Genomic DNA, 22,353 nt, shown 5'->3' on the forward strand with positions numbered 1-22,353 from the left:
CCACCCTTGAAAATGTTAAAAAGTTAATACTTCCTCCCCATCACTTTCTCATTTGGGTAGTTAATGCAAATTCTATGTATTTCCTTCTCCTTGGTGATGAATGGTATAAAAATGTGAAAAATAAATAAAATTTTAGCAATTCATTTAGAGCAGGGGTCTCCAAAACCTGGCCCCAGGGGCCAGATGCAGCCCACAGTGAGCCTCTATCCGGCCCGCGGCCAGCCTCTTGTCCCCTGAAAACCTCTGGCCCACTTGGCCAAACATGACTGGAACTGTGCTCTGGTTGCATCTGGAGGGTTGTGTCTGGTCCGAAGGGCCAGAGAGGCTGAATCAATGAGCCCATTCACTCATTTATTCACTCATCTAAGTTCCATCTCTGATTTATTTATATACATTTTATATTTAAATTTTTGTTCCAGCCCTCAACACCATGCCAGAATATTTGATGCGGCCCTCTGGCCAAAAAGTTTGGAGACCCCTGATTTAGAGCACATGAACTGCTATGATAAGTGAATTAAGCATACACTGACATAGGTTGGGTACAGGGGTACTGAAGCTAATGAGGTGATTGATGCAACACATAGCAGTGCTGCCACCCCCCAGCTCCGCCACCCTCCCTGTATGTGGCTTCTTCTGTGAGGGCTCTTAAATCAAAGCAGGGCATGTGAAGAATACTGGGGTGGCTCCCAGAGTGTTCTGCATTTCCTCCCATTTTTAAAGAGGCGGCACAGAGGAAAGAGTAATCTTGTGCCTTACCCCCCACTGGAATCTTTAAAGCACCTGGTGGAGAAAGGCAAGGGAGCCAGACCACTGCATTCCAAGGATCAGAATGCAGCAATCTCACTACTTCCTCCATTCAGGTTCTTTACACAAGTCTGGGTGTGCTGTGACTGCATTCCCTGCTGTAATTAAAGAGCTGCATGGAGGAAGGGGCCTGTAAGGAGGCCTGCTCCATCTGTGGAAGCTGGGGGGGTGTAATCCGCTTGCTGCCCTTCCATACAGGCACTAATTCAGTGGTTCTCAAATTTTTTTAGAGAAATTTACTCCTCTCTTTGCGGGGGAGGGGCAAGGGCAGTAATGCGATCCCAGGATCGCATCTCTAAGGGTGGACAAGGGTGTGTGTGCTTTCATTTTTACTAATTCTGGGGTGCTGGAGGTTGCAGGAGGTGCAGGGAGCTCCACACAGCTCAATGCAGGTATCCCGGATGATTGGAAGATTGAGAAATAAGTGGACAAAAACCACTTCCTGGTTGCAATGCAAAGAGGAAGTGCTTTTCGCCCACTCATAATGGGAGTTGTAAGAAATCCCACTAGGATTTGAAACAAACTGCAGGCGTGCTCTGCTTAACAACCTTCTGCTTAATAACAGACAGCATAGATGGTGGGCAAAGCACAACAAAGAGGCTCTTAATGAGGCAATCACATCTCCCAGAGACTGCAGCAGAATGTCTGTTCACACAACAAAAAGACTCTTAATGCAAAGAAGAGGCAGTCAGCCTCCAGTAGCCTGCACAGCCAGCCAGTAACTGACAGGGATCATCTGTTAACACAACAAAGGCACTAGATTGGGCTAAATGTTCACTTAACCTAATTGCATAACATATCCCTATCATTAAGTGGTAGACACTGTTAGTTTGAACTGCTTGCATAATTTAGTCTGCTTCTGTTAGTCAAGGGCACTGAAGCCCACAAACCATTAGAAAGCTGATTCAGTGTCCACTTCCAAGGTTTTTGAGATTCACCAGGCATTTGCTCCGATACTTTCAAGCTGGAGAACTTGAACCATATTCTTGACCATAAGGGATAGAACCTTTTTTTTTATCCTTTCTCAGGGAAATAGAGGCTCTATAACAAGTTGCATAATACGTAAACAGCTCCAAGTTTTGCTATGACAAACTGAATGTTACACAGTTCAAAAATGGACAGCATTCCTCAGTGTTTATACGTACATACACATGTGCATTACCTCAGAAGTGGATGGAAGATGACCGTGATATTTCGGGCTCCTGGCTTGCAGACAAACTTGGTCCCACCACCTTCTATAAAGTTGTCCTCAGGTCCTCCTAAACAGGAAACAAAAACCACCACACTGTTGATTATTCAGACACCAGAGGCTTTCTTACCTTCATACTCTTCTAGTATGCCCACTTTCACATTGAATGAATGTCAGCGGGTTGAGTTGAGTTATTACCTTCGTAACCTGACTTCAACCATGTCACTCTTTTTTAAACACTAATTTGCATGGGCACATGGAATAGCAAGTGATGTGGTGTTAGTTACAAGAGTACACAAAGTAAGCCTCATGGAGGAGGAGAAAACCTTCCCCTGGTCTCTCAATATCCAATTTTAGTTGGAAGGAGAAGACCCTTTTCCAAAGCCAAACACAGCAACTCACAATTCCCTGAGTGAGTATAGCTCATAGAGCCTATGCATAGGACATTTTACTGGAGGCCAACTCAATATATTGTCACCAACTGAGGTAGTTCCACAGGCGTCTAGATAGGTAGAAATTCAAGTAGGTTACCTGCTCCCTCTCTAAGGATGGATTTACACTGGCATTTGCACTAATGGAATTAGCAGAGATATTTCAACAGTCACTGGGAATCAAAATACATGGTTAGACATACTGCATTTTCCCCCCTAGACCAGCCATTTTCAAACTTTTTCAGCTCACGGCACACTGTCAAAGCACTAAAATTGTCAAGGCACACTCCCAGTATTTTACTTACATTAAATTACTATATTACAATTAATTTTTAATTAACATAATTAATACAATTAAATCATTACATGACAAAAGACACAATCCTAACCAGGTCTACTCAACAGTAAGTCCTATTTTGTTCAGTAGGGCTTACTCTCAGGAAAGTGTGGTTAGGACTGCAGCCAAAGACTGGAGGGGGGACATGGGGGGAATGTGCCTGTGGGACTTACTTCTGAGTAGACAAGCCTAGGATTAGGCTTTTGGTTGCACTCTTTCTTCTCAAATACAGGAGCAGGCAATTGGAACTTCTCTCTCCTCTTCTCCCCCTCCCACCCCCTCCCACAGGGACATTCCCCCCTCATTTCATAATTGCAGTTAGCACCTCTCCTACTGTCCCTCCCCTCACTGGTCCACACCTTCCAAAGGTCCAGAATCACTTGCCTCACATCCCCCCCCCATTGCCTGCTCCTGTATTTCAGAAAAAAGTGTGACCAAAAGCCCAATCCTAGGCATGTCTACTTAGAAGTAAGTTCCATTATAGTCAATGGGGCTTACTCCCAGGAAAGTGGGGCTAGGAGAGGAACTTGAGAGCCCAGCCCAGCTCAGATGTGTCTACTCAGAAGTACGTCCCATTATAGTCAATGGGGCTTACTCCCAGGAAAGTGTGGATAGAATTGTGGCCCAACGCCCCTCCTCTGATAGGCAAAGGCAAGGCAGGGAGGGTCGTTTTGGGGGGCTGCAGGCTACTGTGGCAAGGACAAGGAACTTTCATGGACACTGAGCCAAGCCAGCCCATTCTTAGGCTGGTGGCCTAAGCAGACTCGCTGACTTCCTACCTGCTTGCCTGCCCCTGGCTCCCTCCTTCTCAGTCACTCTGCCCAGACCTTCTCCAGGCTTTTCTGGTTGCCCAATCAGTACGCAGGGCACACAAGGGACTTGATACCCAATCCTAGGCATGTCTACTCAGAAGTAAGCCCCATAATAGTCAATGGGGCTTACTCCCAGGTAAAGGAGGATCAGGTTGCAGCCTCTCTCTTTGGTGCATTCAAATCCACAAGTATAAATTTAGATCTACATAAGAGTTTAATAAACCAACCTGACCTCACAAGAAGATACAAATAGAAGACATCATACTGAACTAAGTGAGATTTGCTGTATCATTCCTTTACAACTTCTGTTCTTCTACAACAGGAGACAACCAAGTGAACACAGTTATAAATATTTTCTAGATGCAATTTAGGATTACCACCTTCCAAAACTAAACTTTAAGCATTTGCACTACTTTTCTTCTCTAAATTTGCACATATGACAAAATCTAAATGGAATAGGTAAGGAATATACAATTTCTTCAAAAGATAATTATTCATTCCTAGCCTTCATTGGAGGACATCTCTCAACAACAGTCCAATTCTATTCAACCCCCTCCCTGTCAGTGCAGCATGCAGTGGGGGTGGGGGATTAGGAGGCTTCCAAGGAGATTTAATTCTATTACACTTCCATAAGCCTCCCATTCTGCAATGGAAGAGCTGCAGCAAGTTGAGGAGAGAAAGGGGGGGAATGGTTGCCAAAGGGACAGGATCCAGTGCATGCCATTGCTGCCAGATCCACTCCTTCCTGCAGCCTCCTCATCCTCCATTAGGGGGACAACCTACAACAACCATCTCATATGTCAGGTCAGCAGGGGAGGATAGCCCTTGCTTTCCCAATAGCAGAATGGCACGGGAGCGTAGGGAGATAGCAAAAGAAGCAGGCAATCCCAAATAGAGCCAAAGAAGTAGACACAGGCTTGTTTGGTGCAGAAGCATGTATTAGTAAAAGGAGCAGGCAGAAGAGTAGTCAGTCAAATGGTTCAGAAGTCAGGGATACAACAGGTCACAGTCACAAGAAGTCAGTCCAAAATCAGTACACAAACCAGCAGCACACAACAACCCACACCCAGGAGTCTGTGCTTGCCCCATATATACTGGGGCCAGCCAATCAGAGTAGGGTGACCTCATAGTCACAAGACTGTCTTATGACCTACTCTGATTGGCTGTCCAGTGGTGTAATGCACCATTCCTCCATAGCCTACCTGACTCAGTACTCATCTCTCCCCAAGTCACATGACTCCCACCTGCAGCAGGCACTGTTGATTGCGTCAGCTGTGCTGCCTTGCTGATTGCTTCACACCAGGCCTTCCTGCCACATCCTGGCTAATAACAATCTCAAGCCTGGGATGCCAAAAACCTGACATCATAGATGGGGCAACTTAATCAATGACAGAAAACCAATTGCAAAATGGCACTCATGGGCACCTCCAAGTCTACCACACTGAAGATTCTGCCCACTAGACCCATCTTATTTTAGGTTGAAGGGAATGCTAACGACACAACTTATGTTCCTGGAAACACAGGAGGGACTCTGTTCAGCAAACTAAAGTTTCAATTCATCAACCAAGTTTGAAATTAATAACCCAATTCACTCCTCAAGATACACCTGTGTACCTTCGCTAGCCCCACCAGGGCAGAAGCCTGCCCACCAACAGATGTACCATGGATACAGGTGGAACATGAGAAGAAAATGGAATTCTTACCTGTGAATATCCTGTACTTGGAAGAGGAAGGGGTTCATTCTGTAATGTGTGGGATGCCCCTTCCTCTGCACGAGACAGGGCCGGACTGCTGACACCCCTCCTCCACCAGGGGGCACCCTGGTCCCAGTCTGGACTGAAGAGCAAGAACCAGGATTCCCCCAAACCGCTGCTGTAGTTTCCCACACAGCCCGCAGAGTGCCCTGGAAGCCTACAGCGCCACCTGGAATATGCCTCAGCTGAGATCAGCAAGGCTTGAAAATAACGTGGAAGAGAGGTAGGGAACCCGGCCTCAGGATGCCCTAACTACCACCCTCCAGTTGACGAGGAAGCCGCAGGGGGACTGTAGCAGGGGAATCTCACCAAGGATAGAGGTGGGCAGAATGAACCCCTTCCTCTTCCAAGAACAGGATATTCACAGGTAAGAATTCCATTTTTCTCTGGAAGAGGAAGGGGTTAATTCTGTACTGTGTGGGATATGCCAAAGCTACATATCGCCTGGGTAGGCCTGGTGAGATCGTCCCCTACTGCTGCAAAACCTTTTGCAGGACCCTCCTACCAAATCTGCGGCTTCAGCAGAGGCAGCCAGGTCAATTTTATAGTGCCTGGTGATGGTATTTGGAGAGGCCCAAGTGGTTGCCTTGCAGATATCCTCGAGGCCACCCCTTCGAAGGCTGCAGAAGTTGCCGCCCCCCCAGTGGAGTGCGCAGTGATACCCTCAGGAGGTTCTATTCCCAGTGCTCCATACGCCTCCACAATGGCCCCCTTTAGCCACCTTGCCAGGGAGGCCACTGAAGGCTTCTTGCCTGGGGACAAGCCAGCAAAGGTGATAAACAGGGCATCAGTTTTCCTGATGCTCTTGGAACACTCTGTATAATAAAGCAGAGCCCTGCAGACATCAAGGATATGCCACTCTTTTTCCCTCCTATGGACCGGCTGCGGGCAGAAGGAGGGCAACATGATGTCCTGTGACCGATGGAAAAAGGGAATTCACTTTAGGGAGGAATGAAGGGTCCGGGTGCAGAACCACCTTGTCCCAGTGGAAGACACAAAGATTGTCGTTAATCAGTAAGGCCCCTATCTCTGACACCCTCCTAGCTGAGGTAATCGTGACAAGTTAGAGTGTCTTAAGGGTGACTTCCTTCAAGGAGCCATGGGCTCAAAGGGAGCCTTCATCATAGCAGAAAGGACCATCCCCAGGTCCCAGATAGGAAACCTATGTACAGTTGGGGGGTTGAGAAGAGCTACCCCCCCTAAAAAAACACCTGACATGTGGGTGGGCAGAGATGCTGCGCTTAATTCCTGCCCCCAAAATGCTGGTCAGAGCTGCTACCTGCCGTCTGCGGGTACAGGTGCTGAGGCCCTTTTCAAGGCCGTCCTGCAGGAACTCTAAGATATGCTTAGTCTTGGGCCTGGTGGCACTGACACTCTTAGCGTTGGTCCAGTGCACAAACTGTCTCCAGGTAGACCCATACACCTTGTTGGTCGATTTTCTTCTGGAGGCCAGGAGGGTGTTCAAAACCCTGTCTGGATAACCGCACTGGAACAGCGATGCCCGTTCAACAGCCAAGCTGTGAGCCGGAACATCTGTGGCTTGGGATGAAGGAGTGGCCCTTGCTGCAACAGATCTGTGTGTGCTGGTAGCGGCCATTCTGGCTCATCTGCCAACTGGACTATCCCTGAGAACCAAGGCCTGTGTGGCCAGTGTGGTGCCACTAGGAGAACTTCTACTCCCAGTTTTCTGACGCTGTGGAGGACCAACGGGAGGAGAGACAGAGGCAGAAAGGCATGCAGCAGCCCTTGCGGCCAGGGGCACCTTAGGGCGTTGGCATCCTCTGCCCCTAGGGTGCTTGATCTTGTGAAGAACCTGGCTACTTGAGCATTCTGACTGCATGCAAACAGGTCCAGGATGGGGTGGCCGAACATTGCAGCTATCATGGCGGACACCTCTGGGTGGAGATGTGCTAGATGTTCCACCTGTGAAGAGGCTAGGTTACTCTCTGCCCATCAAAAGAGTTTGGAGGCCTCCTGCATCAGCTGTGCAGACCTGGTGCCTCCCTGGACGTCCAGCTTCTGCTGGCATTTCAGGGGGTCCCTGGACACTGGGACCCGCCAGAAACGCTCTTGGGAAGGACTGAGGAGCTCCAGTGCGTAGCCTAGGGACACCACCTGGGGAACCCAGACGTCAGAGGTGGTAACCCGCCAGGAGTCCGCGAAGCCAAGGAGGCACCCCCTATAAGGCAGCAGGCGTCTCCAAGTTTGGCATCATGCCCCCGGTGGTCTGTGGTGGGCTTGGGGGTTTGTCCTGAGCCAGCACCTCTCTGGGGCCTACTTCTGGGGAAGAGGCGGGATTTAGCCCACTTGGCCCTAGACTTGGGCGTGTCCTGTGATCTGAAATTGGACCTGAAGGAGTGAAAAGTACTAGACTTTCCCTTGCTAGGCTCCTTCTTGCCCAAAGGAAGCACCTCGCATTTGTCCTTGGCCTCCACCAGAAGAGGATCCAGGGCCTGTCCAAAGAGCTTATCCCCTTGGAAAGGCACGCCAACCAATCTAGACTGAGAGGCTGCATCGCCATCCCAGCCACGTAGCCAAATGTGGCCTAGGCAACCACATTAGAAGCCAGGGCCCTTGCATTCAACTGCAGTGCATCTAGTGAGGAGTCTGCCATAAAGGCGGCTGCCAGGGTTATTTTCTTTAAGGAACTCCTTGCCTTCTTGGACAGTCCATGCTCTGAGGCTGCCAATTCCTCTGCCCACAGGAAGGTAGCCCTGGCCATAATGAAATTGGCAGCTACTGCACACATAGCGTGGGAAGGGAAGATGAAAGGAAATTCCAAACCTTGGCAGGATGCAACCTGCACCTTCTTTCACCAGCCTAATCCACCTAACCCTCGAGGATAACATGGTCCACTTATAACGCCATAAGCACCCAAGTTCTTTTGACATATATTCCCTTAGACCAGGGGTCTCTAAACTTTCAAGCCAGAGGGTCACATCAAATATCTGGCATGTTGTCAAGGTCCAGAAAATTAAATAAATTTTAAATATAAGATTTAAATAGATACATTAGAAAGCCTCAGCAAGCCTAAGGCCTTCAGATGGCCCAAAAACATCACTTCTTATTTTTCAGGAAAACCAAGAAGTGATGTTTTTAGGGCTTTAGAAGGCATTCTGAGGGGAAGCACATGGCCTCCCCTGCCCTCAGAACACCCTCCAGACACAATTGGAGCACAGCTCTAGTCACATTCAGTTGAGCAGGCCGGAGGCTTGCTATGGGCCAGACAGAGCCGTGTCTGGCCCCCAGGCCGGGGTTTGGAGACCCCTGCCTTAGTCAATACAATGCATCTGTATTAATCTTCAAAATAGAAGAACTTTATTTACAAGAAAAGGTTAGTTGTTAGGGGAGACCTTATGGCTCCAGAAACATTAGTATCATACATTTACAATAATACAAAAACAAGTTAGCTAGACAGAACAGTAAGGTTACTGAATTAACAACATTGCAGGACAGTCAAAGGCATAACACTCCATAAGCTGTCTTCTAAGGTGCTCTAGCACAAAAAATGCTAACCCAAGCTTTCCTTTTTCTTTGTGAACCCACAGTCAGGTTTTATACCACAAATTAACCACATGTGAATAACCTCAGGTGTTCTGCTTAGCAACTAGTTTAAAATCTCTCTTAAAGGAAAAGGCCACTTGCCCAACCCCATGAAAATACTGAAATTCAGAAACACAACCAGGAGTAGATATGAGTAACAATTGGCAGGCATATTTACAGAGACAATAAAACTCTTGAAATGTCTTATAGCTGTGCCAACAACAACAGCAAAAGCAGAAAGGTGCTTATCTACTCAAAGAGGATTAAAAACTTTTAAATAGTACAATGACCCAGGACAGACAGAGGACGCAATCCAGTGCTGGTGCAGCCATGCTAATGGGACACACTGCATCCTGTGGTGGGGACTCAGGGCCCAAACCTATTCAATTCTCCAGTGCTGGTGCACTTGTGCCAGTGTGGTATGCACTGCTTCCTGAGGTGCAGTGGAAGTCACTGAGGTCTTCTTAAGGGAACACATTATTCCCCCTTACCATGGGGCTGCATTGTAGCTACACTGGAGCTGGAAATTTGGATAGGATTGGGCCCTAAGTCACAGAGGCTTCCTCAAGATATGGAAACATTTGTTCCCTTACATTGCATTGTGTTTGCATTGTGCATTGGGGTTGCATTGGGGTTGCACCAGTGCTGGAAAGTTGGATAGGATTGGGCCCTTACTGCCTTGGCAATGCTGTCAATAAAAAAAAGATATATTACATAGAAGATTTAACAATAATTTTTAAAAGCTAGAGAGAAATTTGCCCATTAGAAAGGATACTGGGCAAAATGTCTTTATCAATAAAGATTGGCCTGCTGATATATTTGTGTGGTTTAGGGACAACTGTGAGGGAAGGCTGAAGGTTGCATATTTACATTTTCAAGGAATGTCTGCAAAATGTAAGATCATATCTATTTCATCACAGTAGAAATGCAGCAGTGCCAAGGGGGTGTTTGCTGCATTCCATGAGGGAGTTTTGGCCTCTAAAGGCCTCCTTAGAACAAGCGAATATTTGTTCAGAGAAACCCCCTGCCAGGCAAGTGGATTTACTTGCCGGCACAAGTCAATATGGATCCATGAAGGTGGATCAGGCCTGGGAAGGAGGATTGGATTTGGCAGATGCTGCTGCTGGCAAATTCACTCCCTGCTGGCAAATTCCCTGCTGGCAAATTCACTCCTGGTCCCGCTCTGTCCTCATCCCTGCACTCACCCCACTCTGTTCCACCCATCCCTACCTCTCTCCTAACCCCTGCTAACTGAGATCCCAATTCTGGGCTCGATGTGCCGGCTTACCGCCAGCATGCACTGTTGCAAACATGCTGTAAGTCACGTTTGCAAGGCTTACCGCCAGGTGAGCACGCATGCTAGCCCAGCGTTGGGCTAGCGCTGGGCAGGCACCCAGCCTCTCGGCGGTCGCATGGACCACCGAGCCACGGTAAGGTAACTGGGGGCAGGGGGAGGCAGGGAGGGGGCGTGACAGGGAGCCAGGAGGCGGGGAGAGGGCGGACAAAAGGCATGCCAGGGGGAGGTAGCAGGGAGAGAGGGTCCAGTGGAGCTCCACTCCACTGGATCCAGAACGTTGCGCTTTGACTGCTAGAAAGCACATAGTGCCGTCAGCATGCTCATTCTGGCAGCAATGGGGGCTGTTAGGATCAGGCTGTCAATTTACAAAAATGTCAATGCAAAAGGGATGAGTATCAAATTTAGTGTGATAATGTAAGACTGTCAGTTATCATTTGCTAGAAATGGCAGATTAATGATTTTGAAATATACATTACAGGAAGACATATCAATGAAGAGCTTTTGTTTTGCATAAGTGGTTATTGGAAAGTGCACATACCTATAAGAAAACAGTACCTGTGTATTGTACAAATGAACCACTACAACTGTTGTAGTGATATATGCTGTGCACGATCAAAAGAAATTGGCCCACCAACTTCTGGAGTTGGTGGGGCCAATTTCTTTTGATCATGCACCAGCTGCCACTGAACTCTGGTGACAGAAACTATGATTAAACTATGATGGCATCAGAACACCACTCCTGCTCCATGGATAACAGGCTACGGGAGTTACTGGGGGGGGGGTTGCACCATGGATGCTGGGGGTGCTACTGGGAGGGGCTGCACCAGCACTGCTTTACCAGGACAAGCCTGGCATATGGTTCTTGTTGTGTCGGCATTGGTATGCCATCAGCATGGTGTTGCTGGGATAGACTTAGGATATTATGGACATTACATTGCCGTTCATGCACCATTGGCACAGTAGCCAAACAGGATTGGGCCACAAATTAACACTCCATCCTTCAGTGTTACAGGTCCAATATATTACATGGTAACTGTTGGGGAACAGCAACAATGAGTTGCATTTACCAACAGAGGGCAGCATCTAATCCTCTGCAGTGATATTGCACCTGTTTCCTTTTAGTGTGTCCTTTATTGTAAAGGGTGTTTCCTTTGGTGAGTTCCTCTTCCTTTTAGAGTAAATATTCTCTTCTTTCCTGATTCCTTTTTGTGTAGATATGTGTTTCTCAGTCTCTGCTTTTGGTTGTTATTTTATTGTACTTGCATTCATCTCTAGGAGAAGTCGTCTAAGGCTCCTGGCCTTCTAAGAGTTGAGAACTCCTGATGTGTATGAACTTGCATGGAATTGTAAACAAACTTCTTCTTAACTTTTCAATTTTTTTGCCTCAAGTTTTCTGGTCTCTAATTAGTTTTATGTAGCCTGGGTAGAAGAGCAACTCTTTTGGCTGGTAATTGCTCTGTTGAGCCTAGCCCTATTCCAACATTAACTCGTCTGTTGGAGAAGGGCCATTGCTCATTGATAGAATACTAATTCTGCATGTAGGAGGCCCCAGGTTCAAGTTCAAGTAAGGCTGAGACCCTTGCTGGAACCTCAGAAAGCCACTGGCAGTCAGTGTAGACAATGCTAACTGAGCGGGTTCGCAGTTCAAGGCAGCTTCTTATGTTCAGCTTAGCCTTAGCTTGACAAAGCAGGACCAGCTCAATATTACATTTCAATGAAACAGGAGACCAAGATAGCAGAAAGTAATACCTAAGAAGAATCTGATTGGGCTAGAAACAATTCAGCAACATGAACTTATTATGTGAAGGTTTCAGATAGAAGAGCAAAAAAGAAAGAAGAATTGTGTTGGATTGTGTCAGAACTGCCATCACAAATCCTAACGTTCCACAGTTGAAAATGTTGCCAAACACTCAGATTCAGGAAAACTATCTCGCAGGCTAGATGTTTTCTTTAGCTATCTTTATCAAATAGTAGATCGTCACATGGGGATGCAGAGTCAGATCACTTGAAAATCATGGTGAAAATGATGGCCTCTTCATAAATGACCTGGAGACAGGGTTCATAGACATAACCTCTTCATAAATGACCTGGAGACAGGGTTGAGCAGTGAGGTTGCAAAGTTTGCAGACGACACCAAACTTTTCCGAGTGGTGAAGACCAGAAGTGATTGTGAGGAGCTCCAGAAGGATCTCTCCAGACTGGCAGAATGGGCAGCAAAATGGCAGATGCACTTCAATGTGAGTAAGTGTAAAGTCATGCACATTGGGGCAAAAAATCAAAACTTCACATATAGGCTGATGGGTTCTGAGCTGTCTGTGACAGATCAGGAGAGAGATCTTGGGGTGGTGGTGGACAGCTCAATGAAAGCGTCGACCCAGTGTGCGGCGGCAGTGAAGAAGGCCAATTCTATGCTTGGGATCATTAGGAAGGGTATTAAGAACAAAACGGCTAATATTATAATGCTGTTGTACAGATCTATGGTAAGGCCACACCTGGAGTATTGTGTCCAGTTCTGGTCGCCGCATCTCAAAAAAGACATAGTGGAAGTGGAAAAGGTGCAAAAGAGAGCGACTAAGATGATTACGGGGCTGGGGCACCTTCCTTATGAGGAAAGGCTACAGCGTTTGGGCCTCTTCAGCCTAGAAAAGAGACGCCTGAGGGGGGACGTGATTGAGACATACAAACTTATGCAGGAGATGGACAGAGTGGATAGGGAGATGCTCTTTGCACTCTCACATAACACCAGAACCAGGGGACAGCCACTAAAATTGAGTGTTGGGAGAGTTAGAACAGACAAAAGAAAATATTTCTTTACTCAGCGTGTGGTCGGTCTGTGGAACTCCTTGCCACAGGATGTGGTGATGGCGTCTAGCCTGGACACCTTTAAAAGGGGATTGGACAAGTTTGTGGAGGAAAAATCCATTACGGGGTACAAGCCATGATGTGTATGCACAACCTCCTGATTTTCGAAATGGGCTACATCAGAATGCCAGATGCAAGGGAGGGCACCAGGATGCAGGTCTCTTGTTATCTGGTGTGCTCCTTGGGGCATTTGGTGGGCCGCTGTGAGATACAGGAAGCTGGACTAGATGGGCCTATGGCCTGATCCAGTGGGGCTGTTCTTATGTTATGTTATGTTCTTATGGCAGCTTTGCTATTTCCACAGCATACAATGGCCGACCATGGAGCCTTACATGAACACAACCTTCTTGTCAAAACCATTCCATTTCTTCTATTCAGAATACCTGAAACTGTGACTTTTGTGGCCTCCTTGTTGTTCCCAGAAATCTCTTATTATTCATACCAGGGTTTTTTTTATTTTTCAGTTCCTTGCAGTTCAAAATGGTTTTATGGCTGCCTTTTATAGCACATTAGACAAACCTTAAATGTTTTTCAGCTGCCAAATAAAAGAGGAGCACAAGCTTGCTGATTTAATTTGTCTGGGAAAGGTTTCTTGTTTGGGAGAGGGAACTACATTTACCATAAACTCAATGATATCTTCCTCATGCAGTGCACTCAGTGAAGTGTGCCTACTTGAATGTCTTTGTGAGTGGGAGTCAAAGAGATGGGTCCATTAGCAATGCAGCTAAATGTTTCTGTAATGGAGCCTGAAATGTCAGTATTATGCGAAGATCAAAAATATGAGAGATGAGCAGGCCTTACTAAGGCAGCAAGAGTCTGGATGAATTTTGAAGAGGAACCAGGAGTGGTGTACACTTTGCAGGAAGCACACATGGATATATGAACAAGTTTCCGAGAAATAAATACATCCCCTGAGTCCCATTTGTATTATCTTTATTTGTCCATATTGAAAACTGACTCTCTCGACAAGGTTACTAACTATGTTTCAGGGATACTGGGGGGATGGAATTCTGGGTCTTCTGCTACATTATGGTGAGTGGGGGGAGGGGTAATGGATGATTATGATTGCTTTATTTTGTTGTTCTCTGTTTGTTTTTTGTTGTGTATCTCCTTTATCTATGCCAATAAAGGTCTGTCTAATGTATGTATGTAATTTGTCCACACAACATTAATTTCTAAAGTGTGTACCAAGAATATGTGGTAAGTGGCTCCTTGGACATCCTATTATGCAATGAGAGCAATGTAATTACATGATTGAAATAATTATTCAAAATAATAATAATGGAAATAATAGAAAGCAGAGTCCGCATTATCAAGCAGCTGCCAAGAGCCCAGGGTCCATAGAAGGATCTTTTGTTGACTTTGGAGAACATGTCTCTGCCTCCATGCAGTGATAGTTGAGCATCTTTATCTGGTCAAAAGGGTCTCAGTCATTATCTCCTAGGGGGGAGGGCTTACATAAGCAGGGACTCATGGTGGGTAGCCGAAAACCAGAATGGTCCATTCAGATGGGCAGTGGCTGTCCACTGGAAGAGGAAGAGAGGGGTCTAGTGTTTCCCAGCCCTGCTGCCTAAAATCTTTCAAACTAAGGCTGCACCAAAAGTGGGCTTTATTTTCTTTTTGCTTTTGCTTTTTGAAAGGGAGGAAAGAGGGTCAACTTGGGGAAGGGAGTATAAATATCTTGCAACATTTAAGGGTTTCTCTTACCACTGGAGGTGCTGCAGCAGCGCTTCACATTTCTTTTTAAATCTTTTTACGTCTCCACCACCATGGCCAGTGATGCCTATGGCAGAGGAAGTACCAGAGCTTCTCTTAGTGGTTGCTGGCTGGTAGCAACCGTGTTTCTTCCTGTTGTAACAACCCAGATGTAGCGTTGCTCTACAACCCTAGGGGGAGAGGGAGGTCAATTCTACTTTTAACTGGAGATGCCAGGACCTACAACTTGGACCAAATATGCAAAACTTATTCTCTACCACTGCACCATGGCCCCCTTCCACTTTCAGAATGTGGAACAGATCTCAATCTTGGCACTTCCCACAGCGTACAAACAATTTGCAGTGCTTGAGAAACTTCCCTTGATGTAGGACCACTACCATTTGTAACGCAAGTTGTATGAGCTGCCTTAGGGTCTGGTGTAGTCCAGAAGGCAGAATCAAAATGATATAAAACTGTTTCTCAAACTGTGGGTCGGGACCCACTAGGTGGATCATGAGCCCATTTCAGGTGGGTCTCCATTCATTTCAGTATTTTATTTTTAATATATTAGACTTGATGCTACCATGGTATGTGACTGCATTCGGGGAAATGTTACAGACCTATATTTTTAACAAGCTACTATGCATATTCTTTTAACAATTATAGTAAATGGGACTTACTCCTGGGTAAGTATGGGTAGGATTGCAGCCTAGGATGATTAAAAATTTTCCTGCTTGATGATGTCACTTCTGGTCATGACATCACTTCTGGTGGGTCCTGAACAGTGGCGTAGCTAGCGAGAGGCAGGGGTGCCGGTCCGCCCCAGGTACCAGCCTGGGGGGGGCACCACATATGACCCAACATCACGGAGGTTATGAATAATCCCATCGTACTATATACTGTTAAATGCGGAATTTCCAGTAGAACGCAATGAAAAAAAACTGCAGTAAAATATTCCTTTCCAACAAAAGTTATGGCCATAAAACTGGAAACCAAAAAATGCATTGAACCCTTTAGAAAGTGAAAACGAGCTGTATAGCGTGTTCACTCATGAGTAGGTGAACTTGCTTTAGTTCATCAGAAAGGGCAGGCCGAGAGGAATCCAACGACACCAGAATGGTTCCTATCCAATGAAAGCAGCCCCAAAAAAACACCAAGAAGGTCCCTCCCTCCAAACTGACAAATGTATTGAGCCCTATGGAAAGCGAAAGTAAGCCACATGGTCATGTTTACTCAGAGTAAGCAAACGTGCCTTGACTCCTGATCAAGTCAGACAAAGGGGAATGCAAGGCTAGTTGCATGGTCCCAATCTGATGAAAGTGGAGCTCAACAAATGCTCCAGAAGGCAGCACCCCCGAAAGAATAAAACAGAGGCTTCAGCTGGTAAGGTGATTTTTTATTTGTTTTCAGACTTGTAAAGCCAGGTGGGTCCTGAAAATCTCACTGATATATTTGAGGGGGGTGTTATTGCAAGCAGGCTACAGAAAAAATTAACTTGGTGAAACAGGGCTAGCTTCCCCTTATTTAAATATTTGTTTTTCTTTAACTTAATTATTTATAATTATTTTATTTTGCTTGATGGTGTCACTTTCAGCCATGACATCACTTCCAGTGGGTCCTGGACAGATTGTCATTCTAAAAATGACAATCTCAGTGTTAAAAGTTTGAGAACCACTGCCTTAACTCAAAAGAGGCCAATGAGACATTCTCGGGGGCGGGGGGGGGTGACCAAAATTCTGGTAATCATGGCTTTTAGGAATAATACTATCATGTTATATACTGTCTAATGCAGAATTTCATCCATTGCTTGTGGGGAAATATTCACTGCATTTATTTTCTGGTCACTGTTATTATTCATTTCATGTCATGACTATTACTATCTCTCAGTTTCACCTACCTCACAGGGTTGTTGTGAGGACACAATAAGGGGAGTAACCACGTACACCACCCTGAGCTGTTTAGAGGAAGGGTGGTATAAAAATGTGAATTAAGTCATATGGGGTGACAAAAATTTATGGACCTCGGGTGTCAAATGATCTAGCTGACAGATTCTCATTCTAAAAAGTGGGTCCCAGTACTAAATATGTGAGAACCACTGATATAAGATGTAAGAAAAAGGCTGGCATGCCATCTCCTGCCCCAATCAAGAGTCTCTCACACACATGCATGAGGTGCAGCAGATGGTTACAAAGACTTAAGGTAGGGCCACCCTGTACTTGGAAAACCTGGCTTTAGAGCAGCAAAAGCAAACAGATATTTCAGAAGCAGTAGATGATGGTAGTCCCACATCATCTCATCAGCAGTCACTGCTACCTCACAACAGCCTGCAAACCCAACTGCCATCAGCCTGAGTTACACATCAGAAAGCAATAAAGGAAAATAGCCCCCCTTGGCATTCATTTTTAAGAAGCTGCATTTCTGAAGTTACTACGGGTTATTATTGCTTTATTGTCATTTTAATTTGTAAGCCACCTGGAGTGCTGTGTTTGTAGAAAGAGGAGCTATACATCTTAGTATTAAGAAAGAATAAATGTGGAGCTTGTATCAAGAGCATCTCTCCAATACTCAAAAGATTGTTTCACATTTCTCACTGATGTGTCTGTTTGACATAAAGTTTGACATTTTATTACTGTTTGAAGTTACTCTGGATTTACCAGCCATTCAATGTGCTCCTCAGCATCATCAGATCTTTCCACAAGGACATGAAGGGCACTGTTGTCTTCGATGGCTCCACATCAGACCCTTTTGACATCCGAAGCGGAGTGAAGCAGGGCTGTGTTCTTGCACCAACCTTGTTTGGGATTTTCTTCGCTGTCCTGCTGAAGCAGGCCTTTGGAACTGCAACAGAAGGCATCTATCTCCGGACCAGATCAGACGGAAAGCTCTTCAACCTCTCCAGACTGAGAGCAAAATCCAAAGTCCAGCTGAAATGTCTGCGTGACTTCCTCTTTGCCGACGATGCAGCTGTCACTACCCACTCTGCCAAAGATCTCCAGCAGCTCATGGATCGTTTTAGCAAGGCCTGCCAAGATTTTGGACTGACAATCAGCCTGAAGAAAACACAGGTCATGGTTCAGGATGTGGACTCACCTCCCTGCATTACAATCTCTGAGCATGAACTGGCGGTTGTCCATGACTTTGTGTACCTTGGCTCAACGATCTCCGACACTCTTTCTCTCGATACCGAGCTAAACAAGCGCATCGGTAAAGCAGCTACCACGTTTTCCAGACTCACAAAGAGAGTCTGGTCCAACAAGAAGCTGACGGAACATACCAAGATCCAGGTCTACAGAGCTTGCGTCCTGAGTACACTTCTGTACTGCAGCGAGTCATGGACTCTTCGCTCACAACAGGAGAGGAAACTGAGCGCTTTCCACATGCGCTGCCTCCGACGCATCCTCGGCATCACCTGGCAGGACAAAGTTCCAAACAACACAGTCCTGGAACGTGCTGGAATCCCTAGCATGTATTCACTGCTGAAACATAGACGCCTGCGTTGGCTTGGTCATGTCGTGAGAATGGATGATGGCCGGATCCCAAAGGATCTCCTCTATGGAGAACTCGTGCAAGGAAAGCGCCCTACAGGTAGACCACAGCTGCGATACAAGGACATCTGCAAGAGGGATCTGAAGGCCTTAGCGATGGACCTCAACAAGTGGGAAACCCTGGCCTCTGAGCGGCCCGCTTGGAGGCAGGCTGTGCAGCATGGCCTTTCCCAGTTTGAAGAGACACTTTGCCAACAGTCTGAGGCAAAGAGGCAAAGAAGGAAGGCCCACAGCCAGGGAGACAGACCAGGGACAGACTGCACTTGCTCCCAGTGTGGAAGGGATTGTCACTCCCGAATGGGCCTTTTCAGCCACACTAGACGCTGTGCCAGAACCACCTTTCAGAGCGCGATACCATAGTCTTTCGAGACTGAAGGTTGCCAATACAATAATACAATGTGGTTATAATGGTGATTGAGCAGCAGTGCTCCCCCCAATAGCAGGTTGTTTAACCCATGATGCACATAGTCTAATCTGCCTTGTCAGTTTCGCAACCAACCAAAAATGGGCCACAGACCCACATTTTGAGAAACACTGATCTAGAAGAAGGAGCCTGAGGGGGTTGTGATTGAGACATAAAAATTATGGATGGGATGGATCGTGAAGGGTTTTTCCTTCCCTCACAACACCAGAATCAGGGGATATTCACTAAAATTGACTGTTGGGAGAGTAAGAACAGACAAAAGAAGATATTTATTCACCTGATGTGTAATTAATTTGTGGAACTCATTGCCACAGGATGTTATGATGATACCTGAAGGCCTAGGTGTCTTTAAAAGGAGTTTGGACAGATTTATGAAGGAAAAGTCCATTACAGGTTACAAACCATGAGGATTACATGCAACTTCCAGGTTTTAAAGGCAGTCTCTCTGAATGTCAGGTGAAACAGGATGTCAGGTGTGCTCCCTGAGGCATCTGGTGGGCGCTGTGAGATATAGGAAATAGGATTAGATGGGCCCTTGGCCTGATCCTGTGGGGCTCTTTATGTTCTTATGAGCAGGTGCACACCTTGGGGTCTTATTCAATTCACAGCTGCTTCTGGATTGTCAGGTGGCAGCTGCAGCCCTGGGGGACTTTGTTCAGCTTTGACTGGTGTGTCATCTGTGGCCATACCCGAGTCAATCTGGTTAAGGCATGGTGATCCATGCCTCAGTGACATCATGCTTAGATTTCTGTAATGTGCTCTACATGGCTGTCCTTGAAGATGGTTTGGAAATTGCAACTGGTTCAGAATGAGGCAGCTCCTGTGATTACTGGAGCCCTGTGGTTTGATTTTGTTAGGCCACTGCTTTGGTGACAGCACAGGCTGCCGATTTGTTTCCAGGCCCAATTGAAGATGGTGCTTTTGATCTATAAAGCCCAATACAGGCCTGGCACCAGGATACCTTCAGCATAGCCTATTCCCATATAGTTGAGCTTGTATGCTAAAAGTTCCACCACTGTTGCAGAGGCAGTACAGAGGACATCATCATGTCACGACAGTCACTGCCAGAATCATGCTGGAAGTTGAAGCCTCTCCTGGCGTGATTCCATGCCACTCTAGGCCAACCCCCTTCCTCTCCTCTGAGGAGACGAAAGACGAAACCCAGAGCAGTGCGACATCGCACCAGGCTGCCACACTTGGTGCAATGCTGCTCTGGGTCGCATCTTTTGTCTCCTCTGGAGAAGGTGGTTGGCCTAGAGTGGTGTTGAATTGCGTCAGGAAAACGCAATTCCCAGCATGATTCTGGAAGTGACTGCAGTAACGTGATGATGTCCTCTGTATCACCTTTGCACCATCCTATTGTGGATGGTGGTGGAACTTTTAGCGGACAAGTCTGACTATATGGCAGTAGGCTGCACTGAAGATACGTTCTGCTCTGGGCTGCTTCTTTCCCCTCCTCCTTTATAGGTTGAATGAGCAGTGCCAACTCTCAATCACTCTGTGTGTGATTCTGTGCTGCCACCTCCTTCATTAGGAGGACTTCTTTCTCTTAAAAAAAAGAAAGAAAAATAAATGGGCAGCGATGGGGGTATGCTGGCAGTGCTGCCCCCACAGGTGTGGTGCTCAGGGCATTTGCCGCCCCAGATACACCACTCAAATGCAGGTGGCAAGAGAGGGCAGTCTCTATTACGGCACCACACCTCTGGAACATGCTTATAGACAATCTATTATCAACCCCTCTGTGGAACAGTTCTGACTAGGCCTAAAAACATTTCCACTTCACAAAGCTTTTGAGGGGAGAGGAGAGGGGGCTGCCTCATTGCCGTCTTAAAATTAGTGTACAGTGTGCCCTCAGTATCTGAGGGATCTGTTACAGGACACCCCCCCCCCCCGTACCGATTTCCGTAGATACTGTGGTCCATGGAAAGCCAGAAGTGCTTTTTGGATGCCCCTGGGAGGCGTTCTGAGGCCTTCAGAAGTAGGGACTGTCACAATTGAACCCAGAGGGTCAAGAACAATTTGAGGAACCTTAAGACTTGACAGGGCACAGACTATGCTATACTTAACCCTCTGAGCCAATGTGGTAGGCTTACAAAATCATTATCCAGGTTCCTTAGAGATAACTTTCCTTTGGTCAATGAAGAAACAAGCAAACTTAAACTTCAAAATAAAAAGAGCTTTAAGAAAATAAATTTTTTTATTTTTTAAGTCACCTCCTATCCACTTTATCCATCCCCTGCATAATTTTGTATGTCTCCATCATGTCCCCCCTCAGGCACTATTTTTCTAGACTGAAGGGCCCCAAACACTGTAGCCTTTCCTCATAAGGGGGTGCCTCATTTTATTTATTATTTATTTTAAGAGATTTATACTCCACCTTTCCTATGCTGAAGTATATGTTCAAGGAGGTTTACAAAGTTTTATAATCAATTAGGAAGTATCACAACAAATAAATAATAATAATAATAATAAAACTTTATTCTTATCCCGCCCTTCTCCCTAACAGGACCCAAGGCAGCTAACAACATATTTAAAAAAACAGATTTTAAAAACATTAATACATAGCAGATAAAAACATTTAAAAAACACATTACAGAGGCCATAAAGCAGTAGTCAGATTAAAAGACAGAATAAAAGAGCAAGTCACCGAGGAATCAAGCCTGTAAAAAACTAAAAGATGTATAAAAATGTTAAGAAGGCCAGAAATCAGAAGGCTTGTTTAAACAACAGTGTTTTCAGGCCTCGCCGAAAACTCTCAAGAGAGGGAGTCATTCTCAAATCAAGGGGAAGGGAGTTCCATAATGTTGGTGCCACTACCGAGAAGGCCCTTCTTCTTGCAGCCGCCCCCCGGACCTCCTTGGGTGGCGGCACTTGCAAAAAGGCCTTCTCTGATAACCTGAGATGGCGAGCCGGATTGTATGGGACTAGGCGGTCTCTAAGATATCCTGGCCCAGAGCAGTATAGGGCTTTAAAGGTCAAAACCAGCACCTTGAATTGGGCCCGGAAACGAATGGGCAGCCAATGTGGCCCCCGGAGAAGCGTACTGACAGAGTCAAACCGCCTGGCTCCGGTGACCACACGGGCCGCGGCATTCTGTACTAATTGTAGTTTCCGAACCGTCTTCAGGGGCAGCCCCACATAGAGCGCGTTACAGTAATCTAACCTTGATGTCACCGTGGCATGGATCACCGTGGCCAGGTCTGCATGATCCAAGATCCAAAATAGAAGCATGAAAGGCAACAAAACATTAATTTTAACATTACATGGTAAAAAAATGTAAATTTTGTAAATTTTTAACATAACATGGAGCACAATATAAGGGGAAAAAGAAATGAGAACTCATTGAGCCAACAGGGAACAGATACATCAGGGGCGGGGGGCAGTCAAGTTACAACAGTCTCAATCATCACTACACAGTCTAATATAAAATAGTATATCAGACACAGAGAGCAAATAACCACTCAGTAAACAGTATCAATCATCACTACATAGTCTGATGTACAACAGTATAACAGAGACGCAGAGAGCAAATATCTACTCAGCAGCCAAATGCTAGACGAAACAGGTAAGTGGTGGTGGACAGGTCGATGAAAGTGTTGACCCAATGTGCGGCGGCAGTGAAGAAGGCCAATTCTATGCTTAGGATCATTAGGAAGGGTA

At 46.2% G+C, this 22,353-nt stretch overlaps 1 protein-coding gene across 2 annotated transcripts in view; it reads right to left on the reverse strand.

Moving 5' to 3' along the window:
* The window catches only part of EXOC4 (exocyst complex component 4), a 448,912-nt gene that overhangs the window by 200,488 nt on the left and 226,071 nt on the right, over positions 1–22,353 (reverse strand). For both annotated transcript variants that reach the window (XM_066633468.1, XM_066633469.1), the window contains one exon: positions 1,967–2,063. In XM_066633468.1, the coding sequence (XP_066489565.1) occupies positions 1,967–2,063 (97 nt within the window). The remainder of the gene's footprint in view (positions 1–1,966; positions 2,064–22,353) is intronic.

Source organism: Tiliqua scincoides, chromosome 7 (assembly GCF_035046505.1).
Source record: "Tiliqua scincoides isolate rTilSci1 chromosome 7, rTilSci1.hap2, whole genome shotgun sequence".
In the NCBI taxonomy this organism is placed as follows: domain Eukaryota; kingdom Metazoa; phylum Chordata; class Lepidosauria; order Squamata; family Scincidae; genus Tiliqua; species Tiliqua scincoides.